Consider the following 27,997-nt stretch of genomic DNA (forward strand, 5'->3'; position numbering starts at 1 on the left):
GACTGACCACAACTACTGAAGTTGGAAGATGGGCTTAATCATACTGTTCTCTTTATTTTTGTGTATTTGTGAGGATTTCCATAATAAAATATTTTTAAAATTGAGTTGTTTTGATAGTGTTATACTATAAAACATCAAAAAATTTCCTTCTTTATGAAGATTTCCAGACAGAAAAATAGAATTTTCTGATGGACCATTAATTAGTACATTAACTTAAATCTTCTAACAGTTATTTAGAAACTGACAACGAAAAATAATTTTTAAAAGATTGTACAAATTACTGTTACTATATCAATAAAAGACCACCAAAAGTTGGAATTTTAAGCCAAAAACAGAAAGGTTTGATAAATCTAACATTAAATCTAGGTAAGGGTGTGGGCTCTAGAGTCATTAAGATCTAGGTGTATATTCTAGCTCTGCTCTGTTAGTCCTAAATATTTTTTGGCAGATCATTTAATTTCTGTGAACCTCAGGAACCATGTCTATAATGTGAGGATAAGATTTCTTGATTAGTAAAGCACTGACCACAGGGCCTGGCACGTGGTAAGTATTCAGTAAAGGATTCCAGTAAATCTACTACCCCATTTCGGTCTTAAATGCATATTTTTCCATATTCTAACATCTCTGAAATTGAGATGTATCTTATAATTGATGGCATTAATTCAAGGAGTTTTCCTTCCTTAGTGGTATATAATAAGATAATGGAGCATTATAACAAATTGATAGCATCTAACATTCAATATAACATGGAATATCAATCATGATAAAGCTATATTCCCAATTTCTACTTTAAGACTATTCTGAATAATGATTATGATTAAAAAAATTTCAAAAGCTGAGAAAATATTTTCAATACATCATGAACAGAACAATTTTGAGACAATAATTTTGTAAAAAATGGTTTATCAATTCCATTTTTGTATAAAACATATGGGAGAAACCTAGCCAATCAACACACAGTCACCACATGAAAAGGTACTTTATCAAACTTTGAGTCTAAGAACATACAAATGTTTCTTTTAGCATGTCTACAGTAATTGTCTATGCCTTTCCATTTAACTGTTTTTAAAAATTCCACATATCCCCACTGTTATCTTCTGTCCCAGTTACAGTACAATGACGGGGAGGAAGAGGATTGGTTAAAACAACCCTCTAAGCAGTTTTCTGCTGTCCCTTCTTTCCAATCAGAGATTTGTGGATATGAGGGATCACACCTAGAATGAAATTAAAGTAAAACAAGTTATTATTAAAAATATTTTTTAGTTGGCTACATGTTTTTCTTATTTTGGTAACAGGGAATGAACTCAGGGGTGCCTAACCACTGAGCCACATCCCCAGCCCCTTTTATATTTTATTTTCACTTAGTAGCTTAGGGCCTTGCTAGATTGCTGAGGCTGGCTTTGAACTTACTATCCTCCCGCCTCAGTCTCCCAAGCCATTGGGCATGCCTTCTCCATGCCCAGATTAGCTGGCTACATCTTAACACCTTAGAGCCTCAAGCAAAAAAGAGCAAATATACAAAGAAAAAAACTTAAGTCCATTTCCACATTCTGTTCCTATTAAGGTATCTACATTAAGTACTACCTCCAAGGATCTGTGAACCCTTCTAAAATTATAGGTAAAGTTGATTTAATGTGAATTTTTTAGAAATGAGTAATACCTTTCATGAGGTTCTATAAGGATAATCCAAAAAAATTAAGAATCACCAAATTACCTCTTTTGTTGATCCTGACCTATTTCCAGTATTTTAGCCCATTCAAAGATATCATGTTAAGCAATTTCTCAAGATAATTTAAAAAAAAATAGTTTTAAAGATAATGGAAAATATTTTAAGCATCAGGCTTAAAGTACCATATATGACATTAGATAAAGACTGGCTAAAATAATATTATATGTGACTACAAGGAGAACAAATATTTATTCAGATCTATTCAGATCATCATGAAAAGAAGCCTAGAACTGTAACAGATTTAAGATTTGGGGAACTAAATTTTATATGCTTTCTAGTTAGTCATTCAAATGCAAAGGATCATTGATCTAGATATACTTGCTAGAAAGACCAATAACAATCAAGGTTTAATAATACATACCACCCCCAGCTATGGTAGCCTTGATAAGAGAATCCAACTCTTCATCACCACGGATTGCAAGCTGCAAGTGACGTGGAGTAATACGCTTTACTTTGAGATCCTTGGAAGCATTACCTGCCAGCTCCAGCACCTACAAGGCAAATTATGAAATAACTTATCAAATGAAGGACAAAATGTTTAAAGAGTTCAGTGCACTATTTCTTTCCTATATTGCTATGATGCTTTCATAGAACTCTCATTACTTTACTTGACCCTTTTTAAAAAATATTTATTTTTAATATTTATTTTTTAGTTGGACACAATATCTTTATTTATTTATTTTTATGTGGTGCTGAGGATTGAACCCAGGGCCTTGCATGTGCTAGGCGAGCGCTCTACTACTGAGCCACAACCCCAGCCCCTACTTGACCCTTTTTATATTCACTTGACCCTTTTTCATTCTCTGAAACAAACAGAAACTTGAGCAAAGCCTTTTTGTATATAGAAAGAAATTAAAGGTAATCATGTAGTCTATCTGGTGGTTCATTTCTTTTAATGGCTGGAATTTATTTATTAATACTCAAAAAAAGGGAAAGTTTAAAAATGTAATTTAAAATAATTTCTTATTCACAAGTTTTAATGTTAATGATCTCTATAAATTCATAGGCTATAAGCTAGAATCCTTTAACTAGAGAAATTTCAAAGTTTCAGTTAGCCGTAACACTGCATTTTTGTTATACTGGCATTATCATACCTTTAATGAAAGTAATACAAAAAACACAGCGCCTCCTCATTTAAATAGAGCAGTAGTTAAGACTATGTACATCACAATCAACTGTTGAGTTTTTAAAACCACCAGTACCCTCCCCATTCTCTCTAGGGATTCTGATTGGTTTGAGAAATGAAGCCCATTTGAAAGTTCTCCAAATGACTCTAGTGCAAAACAAAGATTGAAAAGTGATTACTCCTGACCTAAACTCTTGCCTTAGATTTCAGTAATTTACCTCTACTGAATGATTAAAATTCCAAATTTAAATATCTGGAATATGTTGATTGCTTTTAAAAGTATATTTTATATTTTCTAATCTTTTTTTTCCTTTTTATGCTGGGATTGAACCCAGAGCTTTAAGCACACTAGTTATATGCTTTATCACTAAGCTACACCCATAGCCTGTTTAATCTTAACTTAAAAGAATTTAACCATTTCCAAAGGATAAAGAAAATGGGAATTTAGATGTGACTTGAACATTATAAGCCACAATACTATGCCTCAACATTACTGGAAAATTACTCCTTTGTGTAGTCTGTAGCTAAACAAAAACTAGTGCAAGATGGAGAAGGGAGAAAGGGCTCCTCAACTAACATTATAGGGCCCATGTAAAACCCCTTGCTTATGACAAACAAAGTTAAAAAAAGTAAAAAAAAAAATTAAAACTATCTGTAATTCAATGTTATATCTCCAATGGGACAGAGATGACTTGAAGATGATAATGAAATGACAGCAACAACAACTGACACACAGGTTAAACCTAAATTCCTGTTTAGTTATCCACACCATTAAGCAAGAACTTTCCCTTTTTATAGATCTGCTATCTATCCATACCACTTGACTTGCTGGCTACTCAAATTACTTGCCTGGTCTGGAATGTAGCTGAAGGAGTTTCATTGCAGACGAAAGTGGTAATACAAGATCCAAGAATTAAAAACTCTTGACCAAATAATCTATCTTCCTAAAATATCAATCTATGTACAACCATGCAGAGAACCAAGACTAACTAGATCTTCAGGTCTTTTATTTCTGATATCATCATAATATATTTGTGATTTTGGGGGGGAGGTGGAGGATTGAACCCAGGGGCGTTTTACCATTGAGCCACATCTCCAGTCCTTTTTTTATATTTTATTTAGAGACAGAGCTTTGTTAAGTTGCTGAGGTTGCCTTTGAACTCATGATCTTCTTACCTCAGCCACTCAAGCGGCTGGAATTACAGGAGTGCACCACTGCACCCATTTTTTTTTTCTTTTAAGCAGTATTGGGGATTGAACTCAGGGCTTTGCACATGCTAGGTAGGCATTCTACCACTGAACTATATTATATTCCCTCCACCTTTTGATTTTTATATATCATCACTTTGGCAAATCTTTACCCCACTCCAATTTTCATAAACTAAGAGGTTATACTGTTAAATATCATAAATATTTACTGTTGACTCTACTATATATATACTTCAGAGTTTACTTAATTAGTACAGTATTTTATACCCTAGTCAGATCAGTTAAAAGTATGGACTCCTGGGATTGGGGTTGTGGCTCAGAGGTAGAGCTTTGAGCTAGCATGCGTGAGGCACTGTGTTTGATCTTCAGTACGATATAAATATAAAATAAAGATATTATGTACGCCTGTAACTAAAAACTAAATATTTTTTTAAAAAGTCTAGACTCCTGGACCTTGCTTAACTGTAAAAGTAAGTATACAAAGTTTCTTTTTAACACACACTGGGTGACAGGCCTATAAGATACATCTAAAACTGCTATTAAAAAGGGGGGCTCCGGTTGTGGCTCAGTGGTAGAGCGCTCGCCTAGCACACATGAGGCACTGGGTTTGATCCCTGGCACCACATAAAAACAAACAAATAAAATAATGGCATATTCTGTCTATCTAGAACTAAAAAAATAAAAAAGAAGGAAAAAAAAATAAACTAAAGAGTACATATGTCTTTTTGTATATATATTTGATGGTTTCATCCATTTAGTTTAGAAAATGTTTTGGAATCCCATATACAAGATATGCCCCAACAAACCTCAGCAGTGAGGTACTCCAGAATCGCAGCACTATATACGGCAGCAGTGGCACCCACCCGTCCATGGCTTGTGGTGCGAGTCTTCAAGTGTCTGTGGATGCGGCCCACAGGAAACTGAAAGAGAAATATCTCATTGGGAAGCACTATACAATTCTAACTTTACACCACTGAGCTGTAATCAAAGGCTTAATAATAAGAATACAATATAAAATCATAAAAATAGCAGAGGGGTGGGAGGGGCAGGAAGGGGGCATGGGGTTAGAAATGATGGTGGAATGGATGGACATCATTATCCAAAGTACATGTATGAAGACATGAAAAATAAATAAATAAATAAAATAATAAAACAAACAAACTTGGTCACATGTATTGGAAGTCAAACCTATTTGGCAATTAATAGTTGCCAAGGACTATTTATATGTCCTAGTAATATGTCCCTGTACAATATAGAACGTTTAATTATATAATAAAGAGAAACTGTGCTATCATCAACTGCATGTCAAACATGGCACAATGATCATGTTCATATCTAGTCAATTCCTTTGCACAACTACATGTGACTTTAAAATTTCATTACCTCCCTCTACCCTAACTCTGTTTGTTCCTCAGTTTTAAGAGATGACCTGACAGTTAAGAAAAATCAATACCATATTCTCATTGTGGTTCTTTCTTTTTTTTTTTTTAAACTAAGTATCCTAATTCCATTTATCCTTTTTTTTTTTTTTTTAAATATTTATTTATTTTTTTTTAGTTCTCGGCGGACACAACATCTTTGTTTGTATGTGGTGCTGAGGATCGAACCCGGGCTGTGCGCATGCCAGGCGAGCACGCCACCGCTTGAGCCACATCCCCAGCCCCCATTTATCCTTTGACTTACCTACTCCCTTCTTCCTTCTTTCTTTTTTTTCCCCTTTCCTGTGGTGCTAGGGATTTAACACATGTCTTTGCATATGCTAAGCACATACACTATCATCGGGCTGCACCATTCAATCACTCCCATCATTTATTATCTTCCTATCCCTTCACTATCCCTTTATTTCAACAACTCCAATAATTTCCTTTCCATTGGCTCCTTTCTTTCTGCAACTTCACTTAAAATTTTCCCACATTCTACAGCAACTACTTCTAGTTGATCTACAAATCTCCTTTCAAAGGCAAAATTTAAAAACAAATCCCAAACCCTGCTGGGCACTGTGATATGTGCCTGTAATCCTGGCTATCTGGAAGGCTAAGGTAGGAGGATCACAGGAGGTCAGCCTCCACAGTTACTGAGACTCTGCCTCAAAATTTAAAAAATAGGGCTGGGGATGTGGCTCAAGCGTTAGCACACTTGCCTGGCATGTGTGCGGCCCGGGTTTGATCCTCAGCACCACACACAAACAAGATGTGTGTCTGCTGAAAACTAAAAAAAATAAATATTTTTTAAAAATTTAAAAAATAAGGGCTGGGAATGTAGCTCTGTGGTAGAGAGCACTGGGTTCAATCACTAATATGGCAAAAAACAGAAAAACCAAAAAATTCCCTAATCCCTTACTTTCTTGTCATCATTTCTCCCAACCTAGACTTGACTTCTAAAGAATATTGCCCTTGAAGTCTAGCAGTAACTTCCAGATAAGGAGAAAAATCATTCCCCGCTCCCCCAACTAAGTGATTATGAGCTTCTTAAAAGCAAACTCCATACCTTATTCCCCTTTGCATTCTTAGTGAGTAGTATGTTGTCTGGTACATAGTAGGATCTCAAAATATTTCTTTGTAGGTATCAATACTACTCAGAGGTCATCACTGACTTCTTTTTAAAAGACAGAATCTTGCTACGCTGCCCACACTGGCCTCAAACCTAAGATTCTCTTGCTTGTCCTAAGTAGCTGGCAGTACAGGTGCATGATGCCTGGCTATTTTCTCTCTTACTCATTAGAATTGTGTATCTGCTATAGCAGTCAGTATATAACAGAGAACTATAATTAAGAAAGAACTCTATTTTGAGCAGGGGGAATGATAACACAGTATTTAAGTGCACATACATATATGTACACTTAATATGTATACATACTTAATAAGTATAGGTAGTACTACTATATGTATATAAGTATACACATTAAATGTATTACACATTACACTTACATATGTATATGTACACTTCATATGTATATGTGCTACAGTAATACTGTAGTCTAAATCCTGCTTTATTTGGTATTCTAATACTACCTCTTGAGGATTCCTCAGTCTTTGGATCCACCAATGAATTCTTGTATTCCTTTCTCATTTATAGGTTAGGAAACTTTTTTACAGAATGAATTATCAATTTTACACAAATGATCTCAAGTTTGTAATTCTATCACTACTCTTAGAAAGCTGGACTCATGTTTCCAACTTCTGGACATTTCCACATGGATGTTTTGGTGAACTTCAAAATAATCCCACTTAAATTAAACTCATAATATAACCCTACTACAAATGTCTATGTGCCTTAAGTTCTAAGCCTTTAAGCCCTTACTCTCCATTCATTTTCTGCACACATGCTTTTTATTCCTTCTCATCCCACTCTAAGTATATGTTAATTTGTTTTTAAACCATCTGACTTCCATAACACTTAAAATTAAATATGCTTCAAATAAATTCTAATTGAGAATTTACATGGTGCCTTAAAATACACAATGTGTGCATCAAATTTAAGTTCCCTTCCCCATTCCTTTAGGGTCACCTGGATTATGTCACCCATTTGCTCAAACTTTCATCATTACCAAAAGGATAAAACTAAACTTAAATTTTAGTCTGAACTTCCAACTTCCATGTTTAAAAATGTTTCTTATGGGTCATGAAATGCAACAATAAAGAAAATAATTTAAAAATGAACTATAACAGCACACATTAATTACCTGTAGTCCAGCTCTTTGTGAGCGAGACACTGCCTTGGCCTTGGCCTTCCCACTATCCTTTCCAGCTTTGCCTCCAGCCTACATTAAAAAAAAAAAAAAAGTATTGGATGAAGAATTAAAATGCTACTTAAAAAAAAAAAAAAAAAAAAGGAAACAAAATTTTTAGTTTTACTTTAGATAGTTAAAAATATCTAGGTGATCTCCTTTCTTCCTTTGTAAATATATCTCCTTTAATTAACTTATATAAAAAGATATCAAACATTATCATCTACTGAAAGTGTAATACTCCAAAATTCTAAATTTTAGAATTTGAACATATTTTTCAACTTTCTGATTCATGACTCTTACAAATCAGTAACTTTTATGCATACCTGAAATACTATGTATTTAAAAAATTTCTTTAAAATGTCAATTTAACATTATTTTCACAGAAACATTTAAATTGTAGCTCTTCTGGAAGAAATAAGCATGTTACCAAAGGAGCGGGGCAAGAGGACAAACCTCAAAAGATAAAACACATTCAGCTATTCTACCTCTAGGTATATGCCCCCAAATTGAAAGAACTCAAAACAGGAATCTATATATCCATGTTTATAGCAGCATTATTCACAGTAGTCAAAAGGAAAAATAAAACTGTCCACTGATTGATAAACAAAATAAAACATATAATAGGATAATATTTAGCTTTGAAAAGAAAATCCCAATACATGCTGCAACATGAATGAAACTTGAGGACATTATGCTAAGTGAAATCTAGCCATTAGACAAAATACTAGCCAGGTGTGGTGGTATATGCTACTTATGAGGCTGAAGCAGGAAGATTCCAAATTCAAGGCCAGCCTGGGCTACCTAGTGAGATCCTGTCTCAAAAAAGAATAAAAAGGGGTATCGCTCTGTGGTAGAGTTTGTGTTAGTGTGTTTAAGGCCCAGGATTCAATCCTTAGTACCATTAAAAAAAAAGGGGGGGGAGGACGGGTGGCGGGGGAGGGAAAAATACTGCATGACTCCATTTAGATCACAGAGTAGTCAAATTCATAGCTGGAAAATAGAATTTCTTGCCAGAGGCTGGGGGAATTTTTGTTTAATGGTAGTTTCAGTTCCGGAAGATGAAAAAGTTCTTGATATAAATCGTGGTGATAGCTGCACAATGTGAATGTACTTTATACTAAATAGTACTCTTTAAAAATGGAGCCAGGCATGGTTGCATACATGTAATCCCAGTGACTAGGAAGGCTAAAGCAGAAAGATCACAAGTTCAAGGTAATCTTCAGCAATTTAGCAAGGCCCCAGAGGGAGTCTGCAAGACCCTGTCTCAAAAAAAAAAAAAAAAAAAAAGAAAGAAAAAAATGGCTGATATAGCTCAATGGTAGAGTATACCTAGGTTCTATTCCCAGTTTAAAAAAATAAATTTTATGTTATAGATTTTACCACATACATAAACTTCTACTAAAGGGATTAAACAAATCCTACTTTTGACTGATAGAAAATAAATGCTTTCAAATAACCTTAATGTCCACTTTGTGGAGAATTATATAATTATGGTATCTAAATACAATGGATTACTAAGCAGGTATAACAAATGAGGTGTGTGTGTGTATAATGATACAGAATCTACAAATTCTATTTCTATGTAACAAAGGCAGTGTATGTGCAAAAGCTATGAGCTTTCATTTAAGAGAGAAAATCAATTTTCTTTTTTCTATTACTTGCTTCTGCTTTTTTTGTTTTTTCTAATAGTACAGGGGATTGAACCCAAGGATTCTCTATCACCGTGGCACATCCCCAGCGCTTTTTAGTTTTTGAGATAGGGTCTTGCAAAATTGCCAAGGCTGTTTTCAAACTTGCAATCCTTCTGCCTCAGCCTCCCAAGTAGGTGGGACTACAAGCATGTGCCACTGGCCTGGTTTGATTTTGCCATTTAAATCTGTAAAACAAACAAATAACCTTGTAAAAAAAATAGTTTACAGGGTTGGTAGCTTCAGGGTCTATACTTTCAATGTAGAAGGCATATTTTTTTAAAAATATTGATGTGATTTTTTTTTATACCTTTATTTATTTTTATGTGGTGCTGAGGATCTAACCCAGTGCCTTGCACATCCCAGGTGAGCACTCTACTGCTGAGGCCCAGCCCCAGAAGGCAAATTTTGAGATGGCATATTCTCTATGTAATGCCTTCCTTAAAAATTTATTTTTATCTATAATCAACCTCGTCTTGTCTGTCTCAATGGATCAAACATTAATTTCCCCAAATCCCATGTGTTTTGATGGGGGTGGGGGGGAGGTGTAGAATGAAATAGCACCATCTGGGCAGGTATTAGCAGGAAAAAAACGTCTACAAATCAGTTCACATTCTCTTTCTTACATTAAAACAATTCAGCAAGATTTACATTTACTAGGGAGAACTTAAATTCCATATTTCTCTATGAGGATGCCTCAATATTTTAATAATTTCTGACTATATTGCTACATAAGAAAAAGATACTGCATCATCTTTTATTTGAAGTCATCTCCATTAATAAGATATTCTCATCTACTAAATTTAAAAAACCCCTTTCATCTTTATACAAGTAAAAAATATGTAAAAACCTCTTAAGTGGAACATGAATCTAAAATTATAATCATTGTCTCCTCGTAACTTGATTAATAAAAGTAAGAACTAGTTATTAACTAAAAGCTACTAACCACAAAACTCCCCTAGCTTCTCAATTTATATTACTGTTAAGCAATTTTACCCTGTTTTAAATTTGTTCTATTTGCCATTCTATTTGCTTTTTAAGGAAGTAGATGTATAATTAGCTTTTATTTTTTGGTACTGGGGTGGAACTCAGGGTTGCTTTACCACTGAGTACATTCCCAGTACTTTTTATTTTGGGGGGGACAGGGTCTCAACCAGTTGCCAAGGTGGCTTCTAACTTTCAATCTTCTTATTTCTTTATTCAAGTCATTTGAATTTCAGGCAAGCACCACCAGGCCTGACTATAATCAGTTTTTAAAAGCCTTAATATATTCTGGGTGTGATGGCACACATGCCTATAGTCCCAACTCTTTGGGAAGGTGAAGCAGGAGGATTGCTTGAACCCAGGGACACTAGCCTGGACAATAGAGCAAGATCCCATTTTAAAAACAAAACAAAACAAACCCTCAATACATCAAGTGCATTAAATTATTAAATGATTATTTCCAAGGTTTGGAGACTCCACAGATATTACTTTCTTTTTCTTTTTTGTTTTTTTGGTACTTGGGGATTTAAACCAGGGGCACTACATTCCTCAGCCCTCGTTATTAATTTTTGAGACAGGGTCTAAGTTGCTTAGGGTACGTTTTGCTAAATTGCTGAGACTGGCCAGGCTCGAATTTGTGATCCTCCCATCTCAGCCTTCCAGATATATCTTTTACACTTAACAAAAACAAATCTTTATGGTATTAAACCTGTCTGAATATAAAATTGTACATAAGTACAATTTTCTGTACAATAATTGTACAATTATTTTCTTTCTAAAACCCCCTTAAACTGTATATCCTCCCAATTGTATTCATTCATATAGCTGATGACTGAGAAAAATAAGCAACATAAAAATTATTATTCTAAGAAATGAATGTATCATTAATGCATTAAGCCCCTTGGTTAAAATTTATTTATATATATGAAGGATAAGGTGCACGCTGGAGTATATTTCACTCAGAAAAACTTGGACACTGGATATTTTCATATTGATTTAATAGATACATATTTACTCCCCCTCAAGTTTAAAATCTTTTCAAGAATGACAACTCCATGCCTCCAATACTTTTATGTTAATGATTATGTATTTTTAGCTACTGGTAAATTTATATCCAATACATATAACTACAGATGGAAAAAACATCTTTAAAAATTAGCAAGGTTCATGAAAATCATCAGCTTGAGGCAATTTACAGATTAGATGTAACCTGCACCTCAGTTTGTGAAATATAATAGTAAACTATAAATTCCAGAGGTTGGATGCAATTATTCATAAGTTCTATTTCAATTCTACTTTTGAGAATTTTACAATAACCAAAATCTGTGTCCTCGATTGACCAATCTGCTTATAGTTAGGTGTTACATCTATTAAATTCCACATGTGTCATTCTCAAGCATAGGATAGGATATGTCATCTAATACTATCTGTGGTATGAGAAAAGACATCCTCAGCACTGCAAAACAAAAACACCCACAAACAAATGAAAGCCTGAGATTAACTTTTAAGCAGGCCTCTCCAGTTGAAGTTACGTGTCCTAGGATGCTTAAAGCAGGAATACCGACATAAATAAGATTCCCCAAAAGTGTCATTATTACAGACTAAATGCAATGAATACAGCTTATCCTTTGGCACTTTCGTCCTTTCCTCAATTTTACAAAGGAAATGAAGTTTTTATTTACTTCCATTTTTAAAAAAACTCACTTGTCTTAAATAGATCTGGATTTCATAATAAAAAATATGTAAGATCAAGAATCAGCAGAGGCAAAGGAAGCACTGTTGTACAGTGAATAAACAGCAACTGCAAGGGAGTCAAGAGGATAACGGCCGTTCATCTCAAACCCATGCAATCACCTAGAACAAATCGTGAGGTTCTGGTTCGTAATACCCTTCTTTCTGACTCAAAGGACCACGAATACAAGCCCCTTTCGCAGAAAACCTCAAATTTATGGCCCGGAGATTACGTAACCAAACAACGCCAAAGACTTCTAACTTGTACAGCGGCTCCTGCTTGACCTCATTCGTGCGTCAGCGCACTAGCACTTGTTTCTGTCTTTCCAAGCCAGATCCGGCCGTTGGGTTCTGGCGTTCCCGTTTCAGATTGGCGTGCGACGTTTCTGACGTTTCTGTCGTCGCTGGGCCGACCGGATCGGGACAGATCTGCTCTGCTCTGCTCTGCTCGGGGCAGAATACGCACCCGACCTGGCCCTGCCCAGCGATCAGGCAGCCACCCACCACGGACTCCGCGGCCCGGGCCCCCCAGAGAGCGGGGAGAGGCTCCGCCGGACGCGGCCCCGACGCCCGCCAATTCCCGACTCCACAGGTAGCGACACTGACGCCGGCCTCCGCGCCGACACCCTCGCCGCTCGCCCGCCCTCACCATGGTCTCGGCCGCCTCTGCCTTCGCTGGGCCGCGCGACCACCCGCTGCCGCCCCGCGCCGCCGCAGCCGCTCTCGCAGCTCCGATCGCCGCCGCCGGTCGGGACAATAACCAGGGCCCGCCTCGCGCCACTGCGGCCAATGGCCGCCCACCTTGCTGGTTTGAACCCCGGCATCTGCCCAATAGTGAGCCTTTTTCTAACTAGAATCCCGCCCCCGGCACCTCCTCCCTAACGGCTGTTTGTTTTTGCACACGGCACGCGGAGGCGGGGCCTACAGCCCCAACACTGACGTTCCCTCCACCTCTCACCACGCGCGGAGCCTGACGAACAGAAGGGCGAACCAATGAAAACGAAGGAGAGCCAATGAAAACATCGCCCGCGAGCTAAGGAGGCTGGACACTGGGAACGACAGCGGAATTGATCAATACGGTGGCGTAATTTCTGGCGTCTGGACTTTCCCGCCCGTTCTCAGTGTCGGTTCTGAGATTTGTTTGGGTAGGAATAAACTGTCGGGGGCCCTTCTTCCAGCGACTCTCTACTAAAGACTGAGGATTTCTTCGTCTCAGCCGGGACTCGCATCCCGCGGGCACTGAGATTCAAGGTTGCGCGATCCACACTTTGATCCGCTGTTTTGGCTGACTGAGCTCAATGTTCTCTTCAGGCGCCGATCCCTGACAGGGGCCCGCTAATCCTCTTTAATTTGCCTTGTTTTTCTTACGCATTAGGTTAAAGTTTTGAGGGAAATGCTGAATAGAGCACAAGAAAAATCTAACGCAGAATTTACATTCCTCGGGAACTGTTGTGAAGATTTAAGAATGAATGTGAATGCATTTAACACTTAGCGCCCGAGCGATCTTTTTTCTCTGGTCAACAACCTGTTTGCAAAACTTTAAAAGGCCCAACATATCGTCTTCGTTATCACCAGCCTGGACAATCTGAGCTTTTGAGGAGAGTGGGCTCCATTTCACATTTGAAGAAATGAGCTTATACGAACATAGTCAATTGTGTGGGTTAACACAATCAATAGAGTAACGAGGATACAGTCTTAGATGTTTTTTCTAACTTATTCCAACTTGCATTTAAACAGTTGCCCAGACAAATGCTGGGTTCTAGGTGTTGGGGAGGATGGAGTTTCCATGTTTATGGTGGGATTTTCCTAGACTGGCATTTCAGAAATTTATGACCAGGTAGGCAATACATATGCCAAACTTTGAATTCTCTTTCTTCTGACAGGGACTGTAACTTTGGAGGCAGTCAGAAGAAGCAACTTGGGGGAAGTAAGTCTCTAAGGAAATGTAACTTGAAAAAAAGGAAAGGGTAAGCTTTTCGACAAGACTAGAAAATTAGGAAGATATTGGCAAGAATAAGGAAATGAGAAGGTTCAGGGAAATTGGAGGAGCAAGGTGCCTAGATTAATGGGACCCTGAAAGTAAGCAATAGCTAATTGTTAATTTCTGCCCCTCCTTTGTGTTTCTGGTCTTAGTGAACAGCATTATCTATCTATCAAGGCCTTATAAACATATGAGTTATTCCTTGAACAAATCATTAGTGCCTACTGTTTGCAGACACTGTACTAGATACTGGAGATTCAGGTGTTAGACGTCGTTCCTGCCTTCATGTTCCTCTACAGCAGGAGTTATATGTTTAAAATGTAAACATACAAATGTGTGAATTAAAATAAGTACTAAGTATACTGAAGGAAAAGAACAGGGTACTTACTGCTAGAGAGAAATAAAGAATCTGGTTTTGATAGAATGGGCACTGTTCCACCCATAAAAGAGCATATATATAGGTCCCTGAAGTAACAAAAGACTTGTTATCACAAAAAGTCTGAAAGAAGGCTAGTATCTGACAGTATAGCTTTTACCACATCTTTTTTCTGAATATCTAAAAATCTGGCTATTTTGGTTTGCCACACTCAATTTAGCCTTGCCATTTTTCTCCTAGATTATAGGGAAAGTCTCTTAATTAGCATCCTGTTCATTTTTCATACTTCATTATGTCATCGGTTTTTTCTTAAAATGCAAATCTTACTATCATTTTCATTTAACCTTATCAATTTCAAGACAAAATCCAAATCTTTAGCATGGTGTAGAAGGCTCTACATTTCTGGCTCATGCTCAACTTGTGTTTTGTCCCTTCCCTCACTATACCCTAAATTCCATTTTGCTTTTGCCTGGGATTTTGCCCTTAGTTCAAACAATCCTCCATCTGAGCTTCCCTTTTAATCTCCTCAAGAGACAGTGTTTTCAGAATGCCTTCCCATGGCATCCTGATTTGTACTAAATGTCCTTCTATATGTCTGCAGTACCCATTGTATATTGCTGTCATCAATCTTTAGGTTTAATTGTAAAAGACTCAGTGAACAGAATTTTTTTTTAGGTCATTATTCTGTGCTTAGTATAGTACCTAGTACCCTATAAATGTCAATTGGCAAATAAGAGAAAAAATATATATATTTTTTTTGGTAATGAGGATTGAACCCAGAGGCACTTAACCACTGAACCACAAGCCACCTTTTTACTGAGACAGGGTCTCAGTTGCTTATGGCCTCGCCAAGTTGGTTTGAACTTATGACCCTCTTCCCTCACCTCCTAAACCACTGGGATTACAGGTATGTGTCACTGCACCTGGTTCACATTATACTTCTTGAAATAATATTAATCGATTTTAATTTTTTTTTTTTTTTTTTTTTTTGCTTTTCTCTTTAAAACTAGTCCACTTTTGTGTGGGTGAGATATTCACACGTACAAAATCCACTAGGTATGAAAGGTACAGGGAAGCAACTCTTCCTGTCCCTGCCCTTAGCCTCCATTTCACCTTTGCAAAGGCAATAGTGTGCCAGTATACTGTTTCCCCATTAATTAGTTAATTTTTATTGAAATGTATAATTATATTATTAATGGCATTCAGTGTGATATTTTTCATACATGTGTACAGCATGTGCTGATCAAACCCAACCTCCCCTATCCACCGTTCTTTACCCTCCCCCACACCATACACACATCTTTCCCATGGTATGCCCAGTATTATGATGTAAATGTTGCAATTCTGCAAATGTTTCTGTTTTACCTTCTGCTTCCCTGTTAGGCTTTGCTAATAGGGAGCACTCAAGAAAAATGGCATTGGGAGAGGCTCCTTCCTGTCTACTTTTGTTCCTCTGAGGGTCACAAGCAATAATACTTCTTTACTCTGGCAGTAGCAATTTCTTTGGTAGCAATGGCTGGATCGGTTTTTCTAATTGGTGGACCTAGCCCCATTATCTGCAACCCCCTCACCAGCATTAACCAACTCTTTCCTCAGAGGTTTGAGTTCCAGTTCTACAGTGCCTCATCACTAAGATTTTTTTCTTTTCCTTTCCTTTCCTTTCCCTCCCTCCCTCCCTCCCTTTCTTTCTTTCTTTACTAGTCACCTACCTCCATAATACTTTAGAGTTCTCTTTTTACACTTCAGTGCTTAATTTTATATTCAGTTAACAATACATTATATTAGTTCTCTGTTCAAAAAATTAGTTTTCTGAAACCTGAATGAACTTTTATATGATATGATACAGCATACTTTTTTGTTTGTTTTTAAAGTTTCTGATATATATATATATATATATATATATATATATATATATATTTTTTTTTTTTAATATTTTTTTAAATGAGTGTAGGGGCTTAACTCTTTGAGGTACTGGGAATTGAACCCCCCAGGGGTTCTCAAGTGATAGACAAGCACTGAACCACATCCCCAGCCCTTGTATGTAAAATTTTTAAGGAAAACAGAAGTAAAGCAAATACTAAAATAAACCTTAAGTACCCTTGCACAGCTATACTAATCATCAACTCATGGATACTTTTGCTGTATTTGTATTCAAATCCCCATTTACCCCACCCCACTGGATTATGTTGAAATAAATCCAAAGTAAATGGTTTTTTTATTTGAAAAAAATGTTTTCTTATAAAAACCTTGGGTCATCTTGAATTTTTCAATGAGCCTACATTATCTACCTAATAAAACAAAAAGGAGCAAATTAAAGGCAAAACAAACAGAAGGTTTAAAAAAAGATTGAGGGGCTGGGATTGTGACTCAGTGGTAGAGTGCTTGCCTAGCATGTGTGAGGCACTGTGTTCAATTCTCAGCACCACATATACGTAAAGGTCCATTGACAACTAAAAAAATATGGAAAAAAAGATTGAAAAGAATAAAGTAGAACAGCATATAGAAAAAAATAATATAAAAAAGACAGGCAAAAATGTGGTTCATTGTGTTTCTGCAAAACTGATAGACTGTTCACTAGACTGACCAGGATATGTCACATTTCTTAGCAAACTACTTGTTATCTGCAAAAGAAATGTAGGCCCAAAATAACATTGATAAGAGGAACTCAAGTTATCCTGAAGGGAGAGAATTTTGTGACCCTTTTCACAGACCAGATCCTGGAACTCAGAGAGATAAGGATAATTCTTACTAACTATAAAATCTATAATTCTTACTAACTATAAAATCTATATTCTTATAGATATGTTTTTGATATGTTTAAGAATCAAAAAGTTACACTCATACATTGCTTGTGGAACTGTGAATTGGTACAACCAATCTGGAAAGCAATGGGAAGATGCCGCAGTCTGGCTGGGCACAATTCAGGAGCCACTTGTCAAAAGAAACTAACTTTATTTTTAGAACCACACAAGATAAACAAAACAGCTCCTCAGGAAAAAACCCTCAGAGCCCAACTGCCACCACCGGCTTCCCACAAGCCACACACCCCAACAACCTCTTCCTCCCACAATCCTCCTGCTCTTGAGGCCGATTGGCTGGGTCGCATGGGCGGGGCCAAAAAAGTCCCCCAATGAGCAGCTCCGTGGTCTGAAAGGGCAGGGAAACATCCCAATGAGCATCACCGCAGAGGAGCCAATCAGCTAGATGTTGCTGGGGCCGCTGTGAGCCAATCATCAGCTGGCAGTCTGAAAGTTTGCTGGGGCCCCTTCAGCTCATCAGCTGGCAGTCTGAAAGTTTGCTGGGGCCCCTTCGGCTGTGGCTCTCAACATCTCCCCCTCTCTGTTTAAACAAGAAGCATGTGGCTTAGGGACCGTGTCTGCCTTAGGTTGTCCAATAGTACATATGGTCCTTACCCGTTATCGGATGAGCTGACCTCAAGGCATCAGCCTCCTGTCTTAGGTTGGTACCATAGTAATTGGATCTTACCCGTCATTGACTACCAGTCCAGTATACAGCCACACCTGTGTAGAGGTCTTCGTACCAGCGGGGGGGTGAGGTTCTTTGCCTCACCTCTGTTGGCCCCCAAATTTTAGCTGAACGATCATGACAAACAGAAGGGAGGAAGATACACCAAGCCAGCTGACGGCTCCTTTTGGAAAAATTGTACCACTGATGACACCATCAGCATAAATACCCCAACACTACCAGAAGTTGCTGCACCAACAGATAGTTCACAATGCATACAAGTGAGTTCACAATGCATATAAGTGATACATAGTCCAGGCAAGTTCTGCAAGCAGTTCAGTTATGGCTATTGCAGAAGCTGTAGATTGGGTTTATCTTTGTCTTCATGCACTGGGATGAAGACAGGAATTCTGGCAATAATGGCTAAAGAAAAATTATATAACATTATATAACATTCCAGAAGGCACTAAAAGAAAACAATTTTCTTAACAATTTACATTGTCTTCACTGAAGATAGGAATTCTGGCAATAATGGCTAAAGAAAAAATTATGTAACATTCCAGAAGGCACTAAAAGAAAACAATTTTCTTAACAATTTACATTGTCTTCACCGGCACTGGGATGAATATAGGAATTTTGGCAATAATGGCTAAAGAAAAAATTATGTAACATTCCAGAAGGCATTAAAAGAAAACAATTTTCTTAACAATTTACATTATCTTTAAGAGAATTATTAAATATAATGAAAAGGAAAGGTGAAAGTAAACAAACAGATCTGTTAACCTCCTTTTTTGTTCACATTTTAAAACAATCTTCAACAGCTGTTTACCCAATTTAAATCATTTAAATCACGTGAATAAAAAAAATTATTTGGATCCATTTTTTCATGAGCGCTCATCATATATGACATATGGACATACGTACATTCAAACACAAAACACAAGTGTGCACACATAATACATACGACGCATAACATAATAGTAAAGGCCTTATAACTTTTTACAGGTGAAATCTCCATTGCAATGTTTAAAAACTCTATAGTCAAAAAATAGAACTGATCAGCAAAACATTAACCTAGGTCTGTATGAGCTCAAAAAAAAAAATATGGGAAAGGGCAATAATAAAATAGATATTGAAAAAAGCATTCTGGTTCTGTCGCAGATGTAAGAATAACCAAACTGGAGTTCTGGATATCACATCTTCTTTTTGGTCTGTAGAAATCGCTTTAGTTAATCTGTCTGGAATCCAAATCAGCTGCTGTTCTCCCTGTGGAAACACATAAACAGACCCCCAATTCCAGGCAATCACTGGGTCAGGACCTTAGTTAATCTCTCTGGAATCCAAATCGGCTGCTGTTCTCCCTGTGGAAACACACAAACAGACCCCCGACTCCAGACAATTACTGGGTCAGGACCTTTCCATTGTCCTGTTAGAATATCCTTCCAAAGTACCTTGGGCTTATATACATTTTTTGGACACATATGCCTTTCCGCAGCACTAAGCCCTGATGAATCCAAATTTAAAAAGTTTAGAGTAAAAAGGGTTATTTTAAGTTTATCTTTGGGGAATATATACCCCTTCCCAATTCCTTCTTTTTGCTTTAATAAGTACATTTTAATAGTTTGATGATCTCTTTCAACTATGCCTTGTCCCTGTGGATTGTATGGGATTCCTGTTATATGAGTAATGCCAAATGATGAGCAAAATTGTTTAAAAGAGGTAGAAGTATAACCAGGGGCATTATCTGTTTTTAACTGTTTTGGAACGCCCACAGTGGCAAAATTTTGTAAGCAATGAGCTATAACATCTTTAGTTTTTTCTCCGGCATGAAGGGAGCCCATCAAAAATCCAGAAGAAGTATCAACTGTAACATGCAAATATTTTAATTTTCCAAATTCTGGCAAGTGTGTGACGTCCATCTGCCAAATACGGTTAGGGATCAATCCTTTAGGATTGACTCCAAGATTAACTTGTGGTAAAAAGGTCACACAATTTTGACATTGTTTTATTATTTGTCTAGCTTGTTCCTTAGTTATTTTAAAACGCTTTTGTAAAGTATTAGCATTGACATGGAACTTTTTATGAAAATTTATAGCTTCTTCTAGTGTAGAGAAAATATGTATGTCATGTGTAGTTTTATCTGCTAAATCATTGCCCAAACTAAGGGCTCCAGGCAATCCTGTATGTGCCCTGATATGTCCTATAAAGAATGGATCTTTTCTGTCCCAGATTAGACTTTGTATAGTGGAAAGCAAAAAGAAAATAGTAGAGGAAGGGGAAATCCTACCAGCATCTTCAAGGGATACTACAGCATTAACTATATACTGACTATCGGAAAATAAATTAAATACAGAATTTTTAAACATCACAAAAGCCTGTAATACTGCCTTAAGCTCTACCTTTTGAGCTGATTGTTTGGGTACTAAAAATGTAAAAGTTTGATCAGGTGTAACTATTGCTGCTGTACCATTATTTGATCCATCAGTGAATATATTTGGAGCATTCCCGATAGGTGTTTTTCTTGTCATTTTTGGAAAAATTACAGGATTCGATGACCAAAAAGACAATAAAGGATTAGATGGTAAGTGGTTATCAAATGAAACATTAGATTTGCACATGATTATTGCCCAAGTATTTAACTCATTAGCTAACTCATCAATTTGATTCATAGTATATGGAGTAATAATTTTATTGGGAGAAATTCCAAACACTCCTTTTGCTGCTTTTATTCCTTTGAGTATTAATTGTCCTACAGCCTCAGGATACCTAGTAAGAATAGTGTTAGGAGAATAAGATAAATGTATCCATAATAATGGGCCGTCTTGCCAAAATACTCCTGTAGGAATATTTTTTGTTGGTAGTACAATAAATAATAAAGGCAAACTTATATCAATTCTATCCAAATGCATATTTTCCATATATGTTTCAATGATTTTTAATGCCTTTCTTGCTTCAGGCGTTAACATTCGGGGTGAATTTGGATCTGATGGACCTTTTAGGATATCAAATAAAGGTCCCAACTCTCCTGTTGGTATACCTAGATAAGGCCTTATCCAATTTATGTCTCCTAATAACTTTTGAAAGTCATTAAGTGATTTGAGTTGATCTACTCGTATTTGAATTTTTGGTGGACGGACCATGGTTGAGGATAATAGAACTCCTAAATAATTAATTGGAAAATTTAATTGTACTTTATCTATTGCTATCTCTAGATTATAATTTTTTAATAAGTTTGTAAGTGTGGCATAACAGTCTAGCAATGTGTTTTTAGCTTTGTGTGCTAATAATACATCATCCATATAGTGAAATATTTGTAGTTCAGGATTTTGATTTCTAAGTGGCTGGATTGCTTTGTTTACATAAATTTGACACATAGTTGGGCTGTTAGCCATCCCTTGAGGGAGTACTTTCCATTCATATCTCTGATCAGGACCTTCATGATTCAGTGCAGGGATAGTAAATGCAAAACGTGGACTATCCTCAGGATGAATTGGAATTGAAAAAAAACAATCTTTAATATCTATAACTAAAACATACCAAGTTTTTGGCAAAGCAGACAATTGAGGAATCCCCGATTGAGCAGGTCCCATAATAACCATCTCATCATTAATGGCTCTTAAATCTTGCAATAATCTCTATTTACCAGATTTCTTTTTGATGACAAAAATGGGAGTATTATGGGGAGATACAGAAGGTTGTATATGTCCTTCCACTAATTGTTGTTTGACCAGGTCATGGGCTGCTTGTATCTTTTCTTTAGTCAGGGGCCACTGAGGAACCCATACTGGTCTTTCTGATTTCCAAGTAATTTTTATTGTCTCAGTGGCCCTCTCTAAAAATCCAACCCATGTCTGTTCGTTCCTTGATCTACTTGTATTGGTGCTGCTATACCTTATTCTTGTTTTTCTAATCTTTTTCCTTTCCTAAAACCTTGTCTAGTCATAATAGTGGGTGCATTTTGGTTGATGTTATTTGTTAATGTCAAACCTAATTGATCTAGGACATCTCGTCCCCATAAATTTATAGGAAGATGATCCAATACATATGGCTGTATAGTTCCTTCACATCCTTCAGGATCCTTCCAATCTAATACCATTGCACTTCTATGGGGATTAGTCGCCACTCCTAGGCCTCGAAGAGTTTGAGTGGCTTGTTGTAATGACCAATGTTTTGGCCATTCTTGACGAGAGATGATGCTAAGGTCTGCACCTGTATCCAGTAGCCCATTAAATTCATGTCCTTGAATATTTAGTTTTAGCATGGGGCGAGAATCTAAATTTAAAGACAGCATAGCCCAATCTACACCTGTGGAGCCTAATCCCTTGGAACCTCTTTCTATAGCACGACTGGAAAATTTATCATGTAGGCTTGGTATTATTAGTAACTGTGCTACTCTATCTCCTGGTGAAATTACTGATATACCATTTGGAGAACTGGCTATAATTTTTATTTCACCTTCATAATCGGGATCAATTACCCCAGGATTTATCATAAGTCCTTTTAGAGTAGAAGAGCTGCGTCCCAATAATAAGCCTACTGTTCCTTTGGGAAGAGGTCCTTTCACCCCTGTGGGAATGATTTGAACTCCCATCTCTGGAGTTAGTACTGATCTGGCGGAGGCGCAGATGTCCAACCCTGCGCTCCCTCTGGTTTGTCTGATGAGGGATCTGATGGACAATGTGTCCTGGGCACTACCCTGATGGGGTTGCTGGGTTCCTCCAGTGCTCCGTATATTTGTGGTTTTGGGCCCCGGAGCATTGGGCCCCCCTGTCCATTTTTTGGCAATGGAGCCCAATGCCTTTCTCCACGATATCGTGGATAAACACTTGGTCCTTGTTCATTTTTTGATAATGGAGTACCCTCCATGGTGGTTTGAGAACGGCATTCATTAGCCCAATGTCTCCCTCTACGGCATCGTGGGCAAATACCCGGTATTCTACTCCTTTGATACCTAGTTTTGTTAAACCTTCCTCCTATGGGGCAATTCCTTTTAAAATGTCCTGTTTGTTCACAATTGTAGCATGTTCTTGGCCTGAAATCTAAAGCCTGTTTTACTGCAGCTGCCACAATTTGCCCTTGTTCATTAATGTCTCTGGCATCTAAAGCCTGTTTTACTGCAGCTGCCACAATTTTCCCTTGTTCATTAATGTCTCTGGCATCTAAAGCCTGTTTTACTGCAGCTGCCATGACTTGCTCTTGTTCATTAATGTCTCTACATAATTTAATATATGTGTTTAAATCTTCATGTTTCCATGGTCTAATGATATCTCTGCACCAACGATTCGCTTGGTCATAAGCCAGTTGTTTTATTAATGGCATTGCTTGTTCTGTATTCCCAAAAACTCTGGTAGCTGTTTGAATAAGCCTATCTACAAATTCAGCATAAGATTCATTAGTTCCTTGTATTATCTTAGATAATTGACCTTGTAAACCTCCATGTCCTTGTAAAGTCTTCCATGCCTTAACTGCATCTACAGCAATTTGTAAATATACACCAGGATCATATGCAATTTGTTGCTGCTGATCCTCATAAGGTCCCTTTCCTAACAACATATCTAGATTTCTCTGAGGATAACCAGCTGCTGCATTTCGCCTAGCCGTCTCCTTGCAAAATTCCTCATTGGCAACCTTCCATAACAGGTATTGTCCTCCATTTAGCACAGCTTTACACATATTAGCCCAATCTGCTGGCGTCATGTTCAAGTTGGTAATGGATTCGACCAAGCTTACAGTGAAGGGTGCTTGAGGACCATAGGTTGTTACAGCCTCTTTTAGCTGCTTCACTGTTTTGAAATTTAAAGTATGGTAAATTCGCTGCCCTCCTACCTCAAATACAGGGCATGTTAATACTTGAGATCCTGTCTCAGGATCTGAACTATCCACTGCGGGGGTTGGGGGCCTCTCAGCATATGAAGGTGGCCTTGTCAGTTGGACACTTACGTCCTCTGGTGATAGAAAGGTGTTAGTAGCAGTCTCCTGTAGAGGTGGTGCTGTTGGTTGGACACTTAAGCCCTCTGGTGATAGAAAGGTTTTAGTGGCAGTCTCCTTTTGTAACTTTCCCCCTGATGGCTTTTTCTGCTCTAAACTTTCTTTCTCTGTCTGATTAGCTCGAAAGACCTTCTCTTTTACTTGAATCTTTTCCTCTGTCTGACTAACTTGAGAGACCTCCTCATTTACTTGAATCAATATGTCTTCTCCTTCCTCTACCTTTGTCTGAATTGAAGGTTTTGGACTAAGAAAACCAGATACCAATGCCCACAATGCCAATGTGCCAGCTGGCAGAGTTCCTGGGCTGTTCTTTTCTATTCTTTTTAAATCTTCACCATGATGGTTCCATTGTGATATATTTAACAACTCCTCCTTAAAAAGCCATGGGCTACATTTTTGCATTGTATCAACGTATGCCCTGACTGCTCTTGATTTTACTGGGATGCCTTCTTTCTCTAACAATTTACTTAACACTCTTTCAGTTTGTTTTTTACTAGTTTCTGATCCCGTATTTCTACTATAATACAACCCAACAAGATGACGCCAAACAAAACCGAGACAGAATGAAATAAAAATGGAACAACAAAAATTCATTATAGCCTTTCTATCCTCCTTATATGTGCATCCGTCCTTTCTCCCTATCTGTTCCTCAGACGTAAATAGTTTTTCCTCAGAAGTGAGCGGTTTTTCTTCCGTCTCACTCATCTCCAGGGACAGGCAACTTAAAACAAAAATGAAGCAAAACAAAAGAGGAATCTTAAAATGGCTCCCCATCCTCTCACCCTGCCCTCAGGGGCGAGCGGTTTACTTACCCTCAGTCGCTCCCCGTACGGGCCACCAAATGCCGCAGTCTGGCTGGGCACAATTCAGGAGCCACTTGTCAAAAGAAACTAACTTTATTTTTAGAACCACACAAGATAAACAAAACAGCTCCTCAGGAAAAAACCCTCAGAGCCCAACTGCCACCACCGGCTTCCCACAAGCCACACACCCCAACAACCTCTTCCTCCCACAATCCTCCTGCTCTTGAGGCCGATTGGCTGGGTCGCATGGGCGGAGCCAAAAAGGTCCCCCAATGAGCAGCTCCGTGGTCTGAAAGGGCAGGGAAACAGCCCAATGAGCATCACCGCAGAGGAGCCAATCAGCTAGATGTTGCTGGGGCCGCTGTGAGCCAATCATCAGCTGGCAGTCTGAAAGTTTGCTGGGGCCCCTTCAGCTCATCAGCTGGCAGTCTGAAAGTTTGCTGGGGCCCCTTTGGCTGTGGCTCTCAACAGGAAGATTCCTCAGAAAACTTGGAATGGAACCACCATTTGACCCCAGCTATACCACTCCTCAGTCTATACCCAAAGAAGTTTAAATTAATATACTATAGTGACATAGCCACACCAATGTTTGTAGCAGCTGAATTCACAATAGCTAAACTGGAACTAAGATAGATGTTCATCAATAGATAGTTGGATAAAGAAACTGTGGTATACATATACAATAGAATATTACTCAGCATTAAAAAAGAGTAAAATTATGGCATTTGGAGAATATTATGCTAAGCAAAGTAAGCCAGTCCCAAAAAACTAAAGGACAAATGTTTTCTCTGATTAGTGGATGCTGATCTATGATGGGGGAGGGGCATGGGAAGAATGAAGGAACTTTGGATTGGGCAAAGAGGAGGGTGGGGAGGGGTTATGAAGGTAGAAAAGATAGTGGAATGAAATGGACATCATTACCCAAGGTACATGTATGATTGCATGAATGGTGCATCTCTACACCACGTACAACCAGAGAATTGAAATGTTTGTGCTCCATTTGTGTATGATGAATTGAAATGCTTTCTGTTGTCATGTACAACTAAATAGAACAAATTTTTTAAAAATCCAATTAGAGCCAGGCATGATGGTGCACACCTATAATCCCAGCAGCTCAGGAGGCTGAAGAAGGAGATCATGAGTTCAAAGCTAGCTTCAGCAACTCAGTGCTTAGCAACTCTGTGAGACTGTGTCTCTAAATAAAATGCAAAATAGGACTTGGAATGTGACTCAGTGGTTGAGTGCCCCTGTGTTCAATCTCTGGTGCCAAAAAAAAAGCAATTAGAATTGGTCTGCATAGGCCAAAGTGACCTAGAGTTATTATGGCAGTGGGGACTTAAAAGTCTGATGTCATCCTTCTGTCAGTCAAAAACCAAGAGCTGAACTTGGATGGGGCTCTCTGGAAATTTCTCTGGGATCCCCCAATAAAATTAGCGTAGGAGAGGAATACTGTCCCTCTCTTCTGAGAGGATCCACTCTCTCCCTTGAGAGCATCCCCCTTTCCCTTCGGTAATCTCAGTTCTCTCTCCCCCCATTTAAATCCTAATTTGTTCATTCTACCTTTTGTTATTTTTTAAAATTTTTATTCGTTTATTTATTTTACATGAGTTCTCTTATTATTATTGTTGTTGTTTTTTGCATTACAATTCTTAATACACCTTTATTGTCTGAGGATTTGTAAGAATCCAAAAGGAAGTTGGTGAGGCCTGTGATGAACCCAGCCTAATTCCATTTTAAGATTGGGAGCCATCTCATCACAAAGTCATGAAAAGTTAATTTCTGTTTTACTATAAATTACTGAGATTTTCAAGCTTGTTTGGAATTCCTGCCCATTCTCTGAATTCACCCATGCCTGGGTCTCCTTGACAGATAACAACCCTCTCTCTCTAAAACCTTAGTGGTGCCTCATAAATCCTGGCTCCCCCTGACCAGATAACAACCCTCTCTGAAACCTCAGCGGCACCTCATAAGTTCTGATGTTGGGATCTGAATTTACTCCCTATCTTAAAATATCATCCATGTAGATCATTAACCTGCTATCTACCATTGTATTATGTTTGTCAAAATCCTGTTAGATGTAAGTTCTCCCCGCCTCCTTTGCAACTCTTTGTGCTATAAAACCTTTTTCCTGGAGAGCTGAGGGTCTCTTCTATGGCCCAGGTTTCAGGTGAGACAGTCACTGGCCAGCTTTTGTGTACACAATACAAGCTGGCTTTAATTTGATTTAAAATTGGAGTCAGTGGTCTTTTCTTGCATTGTGGTTCAAAAGCCTGCAACATGCACAAACCCCATCTGACAGCAGAAGGAGGGAATCTAGTTTCATCTCAAAACTCTGGTGTTATTCCCCTGCCCTCTTTTGGAGACAGGATCTTGCTAGGTTGCTTATGCTGGCCATGAATTCTTGGACTTAAGCAATCCTCCTGCCTCAGCCTACTGAGTAGCTGGAACTACATGTGTGCGCCACCATGCTCAATTTCTTCTCTTCCTTTCTCTTTTCTTTCCACTCCTCTTCCGTGAAAATGGATTGCCCAGAAATGAATCTACATTTAACAATAAAATATTTAGGGTGATGAGATTATTTGTACATTTAGAAATACTTTTTTAATATATTCTATGTTGGCTTCTTAGACTATATGTCAGCCTTATAATCAGAAAAGAAGATATTTAAAAATAATATTTCAGCTCTCTGATCACATGGTCAGCTGTCAAGTTGTGCCATGTTTTCTTGATAGCTGGAACAATTGGCCTTAAAGAGTCAAATCAATACCAGCAGAAAGACATTCTTGGAAGTTTAATTTGGACCTCCCTCATTCCATATAACGTGGAATTTTTGGTTTTGCAAACTTTGGTACCTTCCCTAGTAGGTTTTTCTGCACTGATTTTGCCTTTTTTTCTGTTTTTAAATAAAAACAGTTTGAGGGAGGTTAAAGACAATGGAAAAACTGAAAATCTTGGGAATGTTGTACATGTTGAACGCTTCAAGAATAGAATCACAACTGTTTCTGTGAAATTGTTCTTTAAGAGGTATTTGAAATATCTTACCAAGAAATACCTTAAGAAGAATAATTTCCATGATTGGCTTCATGTATTGAATCTGACAAGGAAACTTATGAACTTCATCCACTTCCAGATTAGTCAAGATGAAGATGGATCAGAGTCTGAGGACCAGCAGGGTCTCCCTTTTTAA

General features: G+C 37.8%; 1 protein-coding gene and 1 pseudogene across 1 annotated transcript; one reads left to right on the forward strand and one right to left on the reverse strand.

Annotated features, from left to right (window-relative positions):
• Positions 1–16: 16 nt before the first annotated feature.
• On the reverse strand, positions 17–12,991 carry H2az2 (H2A.Z variant histone 2). The gene is made up of 5 exons (XM_076836752.2): positions 12,847–12,991; positions 7,747–7,824; positions 4,871–4,984; positions 2,091–2,220; positions 17–1,214 (listed from the first exon to the last, which is right to left on the reverse strand). The coding sequence occupies exons 1-5, from the start codon at positions 12,847–12,849 to the stop codon at positions 1,153–1,155; spliced, it is 387 nt and encodes a 128-aa protein (XP_076692867.1). The 5' UTR covers positions 12,850–12,991; the 3' UTR covers positions 17–1,152.
• On the forward strand, positions 12,848–27,997 carry LOC143397734 (ribosomal protein eL22-like pseudogene; annotated as a pseudogene).

This window comes from Callospermophilus lateralis, chromosome 1, assembly GCF_048772815.1.
Source record: "Callospermophilus lateralis isolate mCalLat2 chromosome 1, mCalLat2.hap1, whole genome shotgun sequence".
Taxonomy (NCBI): Eukaryota; Metazoa; Chordata; class Mammalia; order Rodentia; family Sciuridae; genus Callospermophilus; species Callospermophilus lateralis.